Source organism: Biomphalaria glabrata, chromosome 4 (assembly GCF_947242115.1).
Source record: "Biomphalaria glabrata chromosome 4, xgBioGlab47.1, whole genome shotgun sequence".
Classification (NCBI taxonomy): domain Eukaryota; kingdom Metazoa; phylum Mollusca; class Gastropoda; family Planorbidae; genus Biomphalaria; species Biomphalaria glabrata.
In genome coordinates, this window is record NC_074714.1 from 49,915,024 (window position 1) to 49,929,458 (window position 14,435).

General features: G+C 36.7%; 1 protein-coding gene across 1 annotated transcript in view; it reads left to right on the forward strand.

The window, feature by feature from the left end:
- The window catches only part of LOC129925977 (mucin-3B-like), a 32,709-nt gene extending 18,535 nt beyond the window's left edge, over window positions 1–14,174 (forward strand). Inside the window, exon 3 of the mRNA XM_056027584.1 lies at window positions 12,280–14,174. Coding sequence (XP_055883559.1) covers window positions 12,280–14,174 — 1,895 coding nt within the window. The remainder of the gene's footprint in view (window positions 1–12,279) is intronic.
- Window positions 14,175–14,435: the final 261 nt, after the last annotated feature.

Here is a 14,435-nt window from a genome sequence, read left to right on the forward strand (position 1 = left end):
TTTTTTTTTTTTTTTTTTTTTTTAACAGGTACATTGTTATATATTTTTTGTTTATGTTACATTCTCATGCTGTAAGAGTACCTCCCCTACTAGTTTACTTGACTGAGTTTTTTAATTGAGTTACTTCCCGTAGTCCATGCCTTGGAAAGGAGCGACATACCATTCGATGGAATTCAGTCAGAATTAAACTTGGGTGATAATATTGGTTCAATTTTCGAATCTTGTTCATTTCAAATGATTTTTAAGTAGTTTTTTTCCCTTATGTTTCTACATATCTTGATTGACTGAAAAATCGTTTTAATTACAGTGGATCTGGGAACAAATGTTTGGAATGTAGACGGAGATGTAGGCCTACACAATGTCCCTGTCTTTGTATAGAGCCCAACACTCACACTAGCTCTACGCCAAGAGGATCTGTCTAGACTCTAGTGGGTTTTTACAAAGCTGAGATCTACTTTTTTGTATGTCTGTCTGTCTTTCTGTCTGTCTGGTAAAAATTGTGAACATGTTATTTCTCTCTTACCCATTCAGGGATCTAATTGAAACTTTACAGTTACACAATTATTCACTGGAGTAGACAATACATGAATCAATTTTTAAAAAATAAGCAATTGGTCGATTAATTACTGGCAATTAATTATTTCGTTTGATATTAAAAAGGGAAATCAATTCTTCAGTATTGACAGATATGGCTAAGTATGTAGGGTTTAGCCCCATTAGATAAATATTTAAAGTATCTAACAAAACATGAATCAATTTTTAAAAATAACCAACTAGTCACATAATTATAAGTAATTATTATTATAATTATTATGTTAAATATTGAATAAGGGAAATAACTCTACATTATTATATAGTTGTAAGTGCGGAGTTCATCCCCTTGAATAAGTTTTGGGTTTTTTCTTTCTTTATAAAGGTTTTTCACATGTTTCTTACTTGTATTTTGTTTTTATTTTGTTCATATTAGTTTATAATACATACATTAAGGGAAAACATTGATGGTATCTTCATATTTGCTCAGTTTTATAATATAGTAAAGCATGTCGAGTTTTGTCGCTTCTCATCCAATTTTCATGCCATGCCTTAAGTCTTAATTATGAGATTTGCTCATTCTTTAGAGTTATCTTTTCGTCGTTTCTTCGGCTCGCCTCTCTGAAGGAAAAATACTCTGACAGCACTGGCAATAGGAGCCCTCATATTGTCTCTCGTCCGAGAAGGCTTACTTAAATGTTGTTTGGCTTACTTAAATGTTGTTTGGCTTACTTAAATGTTGTTTGGCTTAATTAAATGTTGTTTGGCTTAATTAAATGTTGCTTGGCTTACTTAAATGCTGTTTGGCTTACTTAAATGTTGTTTGGCTTACTTTAATGTTGTTTGGCTTACTTAAATGTGGTTTGGCTTACTTAAATGTTGTTTGGCTTACTTAAATGTGGTTTGGCTTACTTAAATGTTGTTTGGCTTACTTAAGTGTTGTTTGGCTTACTTAAATGTTGTTTGGCTTACTTAAGTGTTGTTTGGCTTACTTAAGTGTTGTTTGGCTTACTTAAATATTGTTTTGGCTTACTTAAATGTTTGGCTTACTTAAATGTTGTTTGGCTTACTTAAATGTTGTTTGACTTACTTAAATGTTGTTTGACTTACTTAAATGTTGTTTGACTTACTGAAATGTTGTTTGACTTACTTAAATGTTGTTTGACTTACTTAAATGTTGTTTTTCTTACTTAAATGTTGTTTGACTTACTTAAATGTTGTTTGACTTACTGAAATGTTGTTTGACTTACTTAAATGTTGTTTGACTTACTTAAATGTTGTTTGGCTTACTTAAATATTGTTTTGGCTTACTTAAATGTTGTTTGGCTTACTTAAATGTTGTTTGACTTACTTAAATGTTGTTTGGCTTACTTAAATGTTGTTTGGCTTACTTAAATGTTGTTTGGCTTACTTAAATGTTGTTTGACTCACTTAAATGTTGTTTGGCTTACTTAAATGTTGTTTGGCTTACTTAAATGTTGTTTGGCTCACTTAAATGTTGTTTGGCTTACTTAAATGTTTGGCTTACTTAAATGTTGTTTGGCTTACTTAAATGTTGTTTGGCTTACTTAAATGTTGTTTGGCTTACTTAAATGTTTGGCTTACTTAAATGTTGTTTGGCTTACTTAAATGTTGTTTGGCTTACTTAAATGTTGTTTGGCTTACTTAAATGTTGTTTGGCTTACTTAAATGTTTGGCTTACTTAAATGTTGTTTGGCTTACTTAAATGTTGTTTGGCTTACTTAAATGTTTGGCTTACTTAAATGTTGTTTGGCTTACTTAAATGTTGTTTGGCTTACTTAAATGTTGTTTATAATACACTCGCTATGTTGATGTAATCGAACAAAACATCAAAGCGGTGGGCATCGATGTCGAATACTGGAAATACATAGCCCCAGACCGCACCTCAAATCAGTGAACATCAATACTGACCATTGGGAAGACATAGCTCTAGACCGCACCAGATGGAGAGAGACGGTGACCAAGAAAGCTATGGATAGCGAAAGAACATGGGTCTCAGCCCTGGAAGAAAAACGGACAGTGCGAAAAATTGCCAGCCACCTTAACCTGCGATATTTGTGGACGGGAGTGTCTCTCCAAAATAGGGCTCCACAGCCACATGAGGAAGTGTGTGAGATGAACCATAGTCGTTCTACGACTGAAGGAGGCCAATGAATGAAGACCGCACGGTGAAGAAGGTGACAAAGAAAGCAAATAGACAGCGAAAAAAAAAAAGAATTGGGAAGAAACGCGTACCAAACGATTAAATGGCTGACTCCTCTACCACCAAAAAAAAATGCAACCTTTACCTGCTTTGTATGGGGACGGGAATGTCTAAAGTCACGTGATAAGTGCTCAACGAGATGAGCCGTAGTCGTTTTACGACCAATGGAGGGTAACGATAATACTTTTAAAAATATATGTCGATATTTGAAAAGCAAGGTAAAGCATATCGAGGCAAATGTGGTTTGAGAACCACTGCCTTAATTAGCCCCTGCCTGGTACTGGTGTCAGTGACTAACAAAACAGTTTCCGTCAGCTGATTGTGTAGGTCAGTGTAGCATCCAGCGAGCTGACCCCTTTCGTCCTATCTTGTAAGGCAATGTCGTGACTGTTGTTCTATTTTTAGCCCACGCAGATAGCCAGTACACAATTGCAGGGACGAAAGAAGAGAAAATGCGTTCCGCGGGACGGGATACGAGGTCGTGACCTTTCACATACGTGACCTCAAGATGATCTCATCACGTGTGCATTATTTAACATTAGTTGGAGACTAATGAATGGTTCGGGTTAGTCCAGGCAGAACCTATCGATCCTCCTATTCCAAACCTATCAACCCTCCTACTCCAAACCTATCAATCCTTCTACTCCAAACCTATCAAAATGATCAATCCTTCAACTTAGAACCTATGAAACCTCTAAATCCGTTCACCTAAACGACGTAAGCCAATCTGTTGATTTATTTTCCTCTGCCATATGAAGCTCCTTTACTCCCTGCATAATGAAACCACAGAGGCTCAGTTTCTTTGGACTTAAACAGTGATGTCCAAAATATAGCCCACAGGCCAGATTCGACCCGCGAGGTAGTTCCATCAAGCCCGCCGAAACGTCAGCACAAAGTGTAGAAAATCCCCCCTTCAAAAAAGAAAAGATTGAAAAATATATCCTCATCTACGTTAGAGACGTCACTTTTTCTCTGATAGATTGGTACCTTTAACATTTATGCGTTTATGAAATAGGATTCTGAATGTAGAATCTACCAGGACTTTTTTGTGTGTGTGAAACATAATAATAATCCAACATAATTGTTTTAAAATGAAAGTGTGGCTATTTTCTTTTTTAAAACTAACATCAACATATACACGCAATTATACAACAAATAAAGCGGCATTCTTGATTAGAGCCGCAAATAAAATATTAAGTTACGCCTAGAGATTGGCGGATCGAAGGGAATATAAACCAAAAAGTGACAAGCCAATAAGTCGCTGGTAAGCTAGCTACAATGTTGTTTATATTTTAAGTGAAGAAACGAAGCCAATTTATGACGTGCAAAAAGAAAAAGTTGTTCAACTCTCCCATTAACGAATGTAAGTGCCGGATCAATTTGTTTCTAATCAGTTTCAGGTCAATTTCATTGTGTACCTTTTCGTTCGTGTGATCTGCGACACATTTGTCGGACATTAAAATGGCTTGCTGGTCGAATTAGGTTAGGCATCACTGGACTAAACTATTTTTTTTCATTGATGATGACATTAACACGCGTTGCGGACATGTGTTTACCCCCGCTCCCCCCCCCCCCCCCCCCCCCCCCCCCGCTCCCAGGTCCGAAACGGTTTAGACGTCACTGATTTATTTATTTACTTCAAACTTTACTTCAAACTTGACTTCAAACCTGGGAACCTAAGCCACTTAAATCCAGGGAAACAAAGTGTAAGGAAAGTGTCACGGAGTCACTGATTTATTTATTTACTTTAAACTTGACTTCAAACCTGGGAACCTAAGCCACTTAAATCCAGGGAAACAAAGTGTAAGGAAAGTGTCAAAGAGTCACTGATTTATTTATTTACTTCAAACTTGACTTCAAACCTGGGAACCTAAGCCACTTAAATCCAGGGAAACAAAGTGTAAGGAAAGTGTCACGGAGTCACTGATTTATTTATTTACTTTAAACTTGACTTCAAACCTGGGAACCTAAGCCACTTAAATCCAGGGAAACAAAGTGTAAGGAAAGTGTCACGGAGTCACTGATTTATTTATTTACTTTAAACTTGACTTCAAACCTGGGAACCTAAGCCACTTAAATCCAGGGAAACAAAGTGTAAGGAAAGTGTCAAAGAGTCACTGATTTATTTATTTACTTTAAACTTGACTTCAAACCTGGGAACCTAAGCCACTTAAATCCAGGGAAACAAAGTGTAAGGAAAGTGTCAAAGAGTCACTGATTTATTTATTTACTTTAAACTTGACTTCAAACCTGGGAACCTAAGCCACTTAAATCCAGGGAAACAAAGTGTAAGGAAAGTGTCACGGAGTCACTGATTTATTTATTTACTTCAAACTTGACTTCAAACCTGGGAACCTAAGCCACTTAAATCCAGGGAAACAAAGTGTAAGGAAAGTGTCAAAGAGTCACTGATTTATTTATTTACTTCAAACTTGACTTCAAACCTGGGAACCTAAGCCACTTTAAATCCAGGGAAACAAAGTGTAAGGAAAGTGTCAAAGAGTCACTGATTTATTTATTTACTTCAAACTTGACTTCAAACCTGGGAACCTAAGCCACTTTAAATCCAGGGAAACAAAGTGTAAGGAAAGTGTCACGGAGTCACTGATTTATTTATTTACTTCAAACTTGACTTCAAACCTGGGAACCTAAGCCACTTTAAATCCAGGGAAACAAAAGTGTAAGGAAAGTGTACGGAGTCAATGATCTGAAACTCAAGTTTGTACAGCAAGAGAAAATAATTATTTTGGAAATGAGTAACATAGCGGAAACACTTTGTACAAAATACAAATGGTGAAACTTTCAGTTACAAGCAGAAACAAAATATAACTAACGGTAGTATAGAACATAAACTAATCAGTCCATTGCTGTAATCTTAGTAACAAAATATGTTTGGATTTAAAAAAAATCTTAATAGAGAATCAGATTTCGAATACTTACAGGGATTTTTTTTTTCGGTTCGTAAAACTGTACAGTATTAGCAAATGAGTTTATTAGCTGTTGAATAAAGTTGGTTGAATGTTATTAAAAAAGAGGTGAGGCGGGATGGTAATAAAAAATATCAATATTTTGTCACAGCATTTCGCTTCAAATATGAAAATAAATGCTACATTGGTTCGTTACTACTATAATCAATTTTTACAGACTATGCTAACCCTGAACCTGACTATGTGAGACTTGGTACCTGGTCATGAGGTCAGCGTAACAGTTAAACCAGGAATCACGCTTTCGCTGTTCCGGCATTAGATGACCCAAAATGACCCATAAGGTCAATGATATTAATTCACTAACAGTAGAGGGACAGTAAGCACTTTAGAGTAAGTTAGGAATTAGGGAACCTAATCTACTTAAATCCAGGGAACCTAAGCCACTTAAAGCCAGGAAACTAAAGCCACTTAAAACCAGGGAACATAAGCCGCTCAAAGCCAGGAAATCTAAGCCACTTAAAACCAGGGAACCTAATCCACTAAAAACCAGGGAACCTAAGCCACTAAAAAATCAGGGAACCTAAGCCACTTAAAACTAGGGAACCTAACCCACTAAAAAAACAGAAAAACTAAGCCATTTAAAGTCAGGCAACCTAAACCACTTAAAACCAAGGAACTTGAGCCACTTAAATACGGGGAACCTAAGCCACTAAAATCCGGGAAAAACCTAAGTCACTTAAAGCCAGTCTACATGTACGTTATGAGTACAAACATGAAGTAATGACGGCCAGACAACAGTACAAAGCTACCAAGCTGCCGATGGAAGAAAACAAACGTACTTTCATGTCCTGAGGCAATCATCCGCAAGGCAAACGGCATCAATAACAAGCCAGCATTCCAATGATATGACCTGTGACTCCCTCACACAGACACACACATACGCACGCACGTAAACATGCATTATATAATAGGAACATCGCCTCTCTTAATGCCATGTGAAATAAACACAACAATTTTAGTCAACTTTTGTAAAGAAATATTTTTTTTAATTGATTGTGTGTAATGTAGCAAGACATTTGGAGTTTTAAACGCAATCATCCAATTGTAGATATTTGTGTGTGTGTTAATTTTATTAATGTTTATGTGAGCGGCAAAGTGCGAAATGCAGGCATTCTTTAGAATGCCGGGCGTTTTTAGGCATAGTACGAAATAACACTCCATTTCTTATCTTGACGTGGCAAAGAACTATTGGTCTTCACTGCCCACAGGTTACGAAGTCGCAGATCAGTGTTGAGGCCTTCTAAAAGGAATGGTCTTGGGTCTATTCCGAGGAAAGGTGAAATGAAGATCAGCTAGCCCAGTGATGCCCGACATAATTCAACCTGTGGGCCATTTTTATTTCCGACACTCGTATCGCGGGCCACATGAACGAAAAGTTACAGAAACGAAATGAAATTGACCTGAAACTATTTGATTAGAAGCCCGCGGATCTAGTACTTACAGTAATTATTGGGATATTTCACGTTCATCTTTTTTTTTATACGCGCCAGAAAACGGCTTTTTTTTTCTACTTAAAAAATGAATAACATTGTAGCTAGCTTTACCAACGACTCATATTAGTCTTTCTTTTTGTAACTATTCCATCGATCCTCCAATCTGTAGGCGCAACTTTAACAATTTTGTTTTCGCTGTTCAAATCAAGAATGACGTCGTATTTGTTGTATAATGCCGTTTATATGTTGATCTTTTTTTTTAAAGAACTGGTTTGATCCTATTGTCAGACAAGACTAGCTTTCAAAATCATCATTCAAGATACAGAAGTAAAAAAATTACAAAGAAAGCTAGATGAACATCTTGAAGTATAAGTCTTGACTTTCTCTTTATTTTAGGCTAAGAATATATATAAGAATATATATTTATGCAGACAAAATTATTATTTTTGGGGTTATCGTAGTACACATTCTCATTTGTTTACAAACACACACACACACACACAAAAAAGAAAAAAATATTTTGAAAAATGCGCCCATTAGAGTTTGAACCCTAACCCTTTGACTTTGAAAGCTAACGTTCAACGCAAGTACCACAGGAACGTTGTAATTATTACTAATTGAGGTTATATATAGACTTAGAATTTAATTTTCTCTTCAAATCATTAATTTTTATATAATTTTTATCTATACTATTTTACAAAATACTACTTCAATATTTCTTGAAAATGCTGAAATTTGTAAAAATTAAAACATTAGATGTAATTTAAATTATTTTAGTAAAAGAAAAAAATAGTGTTTTATGTAGTTGACATTTCAAATTTAAAAAACTAGTAATTTTTATATAAATTAAAAATAGATGGCTTCTTTTTCCAACAGTTATCAGCCTTTGACGATGACCTTTCGGTAGATTATTTCCGTAGTACAATGATATAGAGAACTCTATGGACAATTTAAATAGCAAAATTTTGCATATTTCGTCAAAAAAAATATTTATTTAAAGAAAGAAGAAAAATATTCATAATAAGTATAAATTCTATTTTAGCATTACATATTATAAAAAAATTTAGTAAACAAATTATATATTACTTTCTATTTAAAACACAATATTAAAATCTTTAAACTTTTACTTTTTGAATAAAAACCAATTTTACATTGAATATCTTCTTTATAATATTTTGGCGAAGTGAAACAGCCTGTTGGAGGTGCAAATTCCATAGACAGTACCACCATTCTTCACTATTTAGCTCACCGAGACGAATATATATAAAAATGTACATTAAATAAAAAAAAACACTTGATAGGCGATTCGTAGCTATAATTGTCCTCTCCATACGTATTGTAGCATGCATTGCTTCAACAAAAGCAGCCACATGCGCATTAAGTTGAATCTTGTACTAAACAGTACTTCCACATAGTCTTCAATGGTTCTGTCAGACGTGCTTATGAATTTGCATTGGAATATCCCTAAGTAAATGTAATGATATATACAAACTACTGGATTTCTTTGTCACAAAATATCTATGATATTTGGGGGGGGGGGGGGGGGGGGGGGAAGGGCCCATCTTCATATTCTTGAACCAGGGCCCACGGGTACCTTGCTTCGCCATTGTATACATATACATATGTTTCTTTGTAATTTGTAGATCAAATCTTCTGTTTCAGTCTGTTCACAATATTATATGCCAAAGAAAAAGCACATTTACCACCTTATATACATATGTTTCTTTGTAATTTGTTTATCTAGTCGGCGTTTTAGTCTCTTCACAGTATTATATGGAACTTAGAGGACTAGATATAATCCAAGATTAATTATGCATTCCAGTATGTCTGGTCTGGTGATAATTTTTTCCCCAATGAAGTTCCGGGACACCAAGTTGACACCGAGAGGTCCTGGAGTTCTGTTAGAATCACCACAAACTGAAGGATAAAATATAGTATCTGTGAGCAATTTTTATATATTGATTTTTCTTTTTTGTTAACTAGTCCCCAGTATAAATAAAGCACCACGAGCCACTCCAACCTGGATTATAAATCTCACACCAAAGGAATGTAAAAAAAAAAAAACAACATTCTTTGCCATGTGACGCCTTCATTTGGTCAAAACCTGACCTTACAAAATTATAATAATAATATTTTTTTTTTCTTTTAAATCAAAGATATGCTTAACAAATATTGAAACCATCAGAGACAGAAAAATGATACAAGGATTAGCAAATCAACACCTAAAGGGTAACTAACCAAGAATAAAATTAAATACACACCAATGCATGCATGACCGCGCCCAAATAAACAAACATATATATATAATATATACACACAATTATCTAGTAAATTCTAGTATATAGCCAAGAGGGCTACAAAACAAGGTGTCGAAGACTTTCTGAGGGTGCAGTCCAAGACATTAAGTAACTATCCCAGGAATATATAGAAATACCTCCTATTAGAGGCCATTCATTATTTAATGTAGATAATTCCAAAAATATCAAATACAATGAGAAAACTACCACTGTAATAATAATATGCAGAGATTTACGATGATAGATCGCTATGAAATAATCAAACTTTACTGTTTACTTATACTATTAATTCATGCATCTCCACTAGTAAATATATACCATAATATCAAAGAAAAAATAACAATGAAAAAAAACAACAACATAATTTTATCTGACCATTTTCACCTTGTTTACACATTAATAATAATATTATTATTACTATTATTGTTATTTTAAAAATCCAATACGTTAGAATGTAATGAAAACACTGAACTGACAAATGAAGAGTTATCTTCCTTTAATTCATATATTTGATACTACAATAATAAGATTTACCTCGGACAACAGACAAATGACTTAACAACAATAAATATACCATAAAATTTTTACTTTCGGGATATTTAGGGCGCCTCTGAGTGCACATAGCTCTAATAGGTATTTAACATAAGTTGGGTAAAGGCGGTTGGTCGTTGTGCTGGTCACATGACAGCCTCGTTAACCGTCAGCCACAGAAACAGATGACCTTTACATCGTCTGCTCTATTGATTGCAAGGTGTGAAAGTATAATAATTGCATAATTTGAAACATTTATATTCTTATGGTCAACACATTTTTTTTCTCTTACAAGAGTCCGTTGGGCCCCTATTGGTCGTGGGACTAGGCGTTATGAGCCCCTTCGCGCACTGGTTGCTCCTTAACCTCAAATACACATTGGAGACGAAATCTACAGACTTCAGCTTGTTTTTGTACGTAATTTGTTAAAAACTTAGATTCTAGGTTTTTACAATCTGGTTAAGTAAAACATAAATGCTATAATTTCACTTTTAAATGAATTAAAAGTTAGATAGCAAAATAATTAAACTTAGAAAGTGATTTTTTTAATAAATCAATATTAATTTTTTTTTTTTAAATAGACAAATAATGTAGCACTAAAAAGTGGGGGAAAAAAGTGGCGACGGTTCAAATCTAAGCAGATTTATTTCTGAAGACTAAAAGTTTAACACCGTGACTTTGTTGACATTTGTAAGTACGTTTAATCAGGACTAAATTAATATATATTATAAATACCATAATTAAATAAATACATAATAAAAATGCTACTTTTCAAAAAGAACAATTTTTCATTTTTTTCTATTTTTAAATATTTTTTTTTAAAAATATTTTTGTAAAAATCTACTGAAAAACAACTCGATTTGATAAAACTATTAACTGCACCCTGTATTTATCTGCATAAAGGCTGGAAAGTTGCCGCTGACACCATTGGTCTCAGTTCTGCTGTGGCTTATCAAGTTGTGCGCATGACAGACTGGTGAGTACACACTAGAGCGTGCACAGCCCTCACGTCAAACATAAAAAGTCACAAAAGTAACAAAATATCTTTGTCTCTTTGTTACATTTAGAAATGGCATAACAGACGCCATTTCATTAGGCCAATGTTTTTTTTTAGCAGGTTTTCAAATTATAAATCATTATCAAATTTGAAAGTCAGAAATTTGAAAGTCAGAAATTTGAAAGTCAGAAATTTGAAAGTCAGAAATGAACGTTATTGTATCCTCAACTGCACACATATTAACTCTTTCTCTCCTAACTGACGATACCAACGTTGATTCCACCAGAATGTGGTAAATAATTACGGAGAGAAAGAGTTAAGAAGGCATTGTGATCCTTTGATAGGATGCGAAATTCCACCTCTGACATCACCTCGACGACGCCTCTTTTTACAGGCACGGTGCAGACCTCTGCTCTATTTCAAACAAAGACGCATGTGGGGGGGGGGGGGAAGAACAATTAAATGTCTTTTGAATTTTAAGGAGAGAGGTTACCGGATACCAGGGGTGGTAATGAAATGGAACCTCTCCACTTTCTATAGATTGGGATCTTCTTATCCATTTAAAAAATAATAAAGTTTTAAGTGTCTATTTTTTTTTTTTACCTTTACCTTTACCTTGACCTATCCCTTAGTCTGTTGGACCGTTGGGGCACCATGCAAGATTCGTTGACCGTCCTTCTCCATTCTGTCTTTTGCCTTAGTTAATATCTATTTATAGCACACAAAGTATACTTCAGCCAAAGTTTCTCTTCAACATGACGTGTGAGACTGACATATAAAAAAGTTGGAGTTTTTTTTCAACGATTTACCGCCAAAGGAACAAAGGAGCTCTTCTGTCAATTTGGGGGGAATAGTGATCGGTGTCTTATATCTCCTTTATGAGGGTAAAATTTTAAAATTACGAACCAGACGCTGATTTTTTAATGCTTAAAATCTTTATAGCTTTCTTAAAAATGTTTGTCTCAAGTAGGTGCCCAAGTGGAGTTTGTTTGTTGCCAATGATCTTACTAGCAGCATTGAGGATTTTTAAAAAATTATTTTGTATTTTTAATGTTCAGATTGCAGGCAGTGAATTTAAAACTAAAATTACTGCAGGTGTGAGCGTGGTAAAACATTGACAAGGCTTTTTATCTAACCCTAGATGAGGGACATTTTACTTAGTAGCTTTAGTCTTTGTTGGCTTTATTTTGTTCTTGACTGAACAATTTCTTTGGTGCTCTAGTTCAACCTTTAATAATAATCTTTTTGAATAATAAATGCTCCACCTGTGGTCGTATAGTTCATAGACACGATGAAAAAAAAAACACAGACACACCATCAGCCACCTTACACAGACACACCATCAGCCACCTTACACTGACACACCATCAGCCACCTTACACAGACACACCATCAGCCACCTTACACAGACACACCATCAGCCACCTTACACAGACACACCATCAGCCACCTTACACTGACACACCATCAGCCACCTTACACAGACACACAATCAGCCACTTTACACAGATACACCATCAGCCACCTTACACAGACACACCATCAGCCACCTTACACAGATACACCATCAGCCCCCTTACACAGACACACAATCATCCACCTTACACAGACACACAATCATCCACCTTACACAGACACACCATCAGCCCCCTTACACAGATACACCATCAGCCCCCTTACACAGATACACCATCAGCCCCCTTACACAGATACACCATCAGCCCCCTTACACAGATACACCATCAGCCCCCTTACACAGACACACAATCATCCACCTTACACAGACACACCATCAGCCCCCTTACACAGATACACCATCAGCCCCCTTACACAGATACACCATCAGCCACCTTACACAGATACACCATCAGCCCCCTTACACAGACACACAATCATCCACCTTACACAGACACACAATCATCCACCTTACACAGACACACCATCAGCCCCCTTACACAGATACACCATCAGCCCCCTTACACAGATACACCATCAGCCCCCTTACACAGATACACCATCAGCCCCCTTACACAGATACACCATCAGCCCCCTTACACAGACACACAATCATCCACCTTACACAGACACACCATCAGCCCCCTTACACAGATACACCATCAGCCCCCTTACACAGATACACCATCAGCCCCCTTACACAGACACACAATCATTCACCTTACACAGACACACAATCAGCCACCTTACACAGACACACCATCAGCCACCTTACATAGACACACAATCAGCCACCTTACACAGACACACCATCAGCCCCCTTACACAGACACACCATCAGCCCCCTTTCACAGACACACCATCAGCCCCCTTTCACAGACACACCATCAGCCCCCTTACACAGACACACCATCAGCCAACTTACACAGACACACCATCAGCCCCCTTACACAGACACACCATCAGCCACCTTACACAGACACACCATCAGCCACCTTACACAGACACACCATCAGCCACCTTACACAGACACACAATCAGCCACCTTACACAGACACACCATCAGCCCCCTTACACAGACACACAATCAGCCACCTTACACAGACACACCATCAGCCCCCTTACACAGACACACCATCAGCCACCTTACACAGACACACAATCAGCCACCTTACACAGACACACCATCAGCCCCCTTACACAGACACACCATCAGCCACCTTACACAGACACACAATCAGCCACCTTACACAGACACACCATCAGCAACCTTACACAGACACACCATCAGCCACCTTACACAGACACACCATCAGCCCCCTTACACAGACACACCATCAGCAACCTTACACAGACACACCATCAGCCACCTTACACAGACACACCATCAGCAACCTTACACAGACACACCATCAGCCACCTTACACAGACACACCATCAGCCACCTTACACAGACACACCGTCAGCAACCTTACACAGACACACAATCAGCCACCTTACACAGACACACCATCAGCCACCTTACATAGACACACAATCAGCCCCCTTAGACAGACACACAATCAGCCACTTTACACAGACACACAATCAGCCACTTTACACAGACACACCATCAACCACCTTACACAGACACACCATCAGCCCCCTTACACAGACACACCATCAGCCACTTTACACAGACACACAAGCGCCTTAAGCATTAAACAAAGCTTCAAGTGACAGTCATCACCTGGAGGTCGAAAAAGAAAAACAGGGAAGTCGCGCTTTCCAAGGAGATCTCAAATCTGTAGGCACTAGTTTCGAAGAGGATTTAGAAGTCGCTTGAGGTCAATGTCTTCGGAGAGAGCTTGCTGCTTTATGCGGCTAACGGCTCGGAAGGGGCCTAAATAAGTCACGTGATACATTACAGCTCAGTCAGCTATGGGGTCGATATAAATAAATATATAAATGAATTGAGAACCTTTGCAATGTTTAAATGCA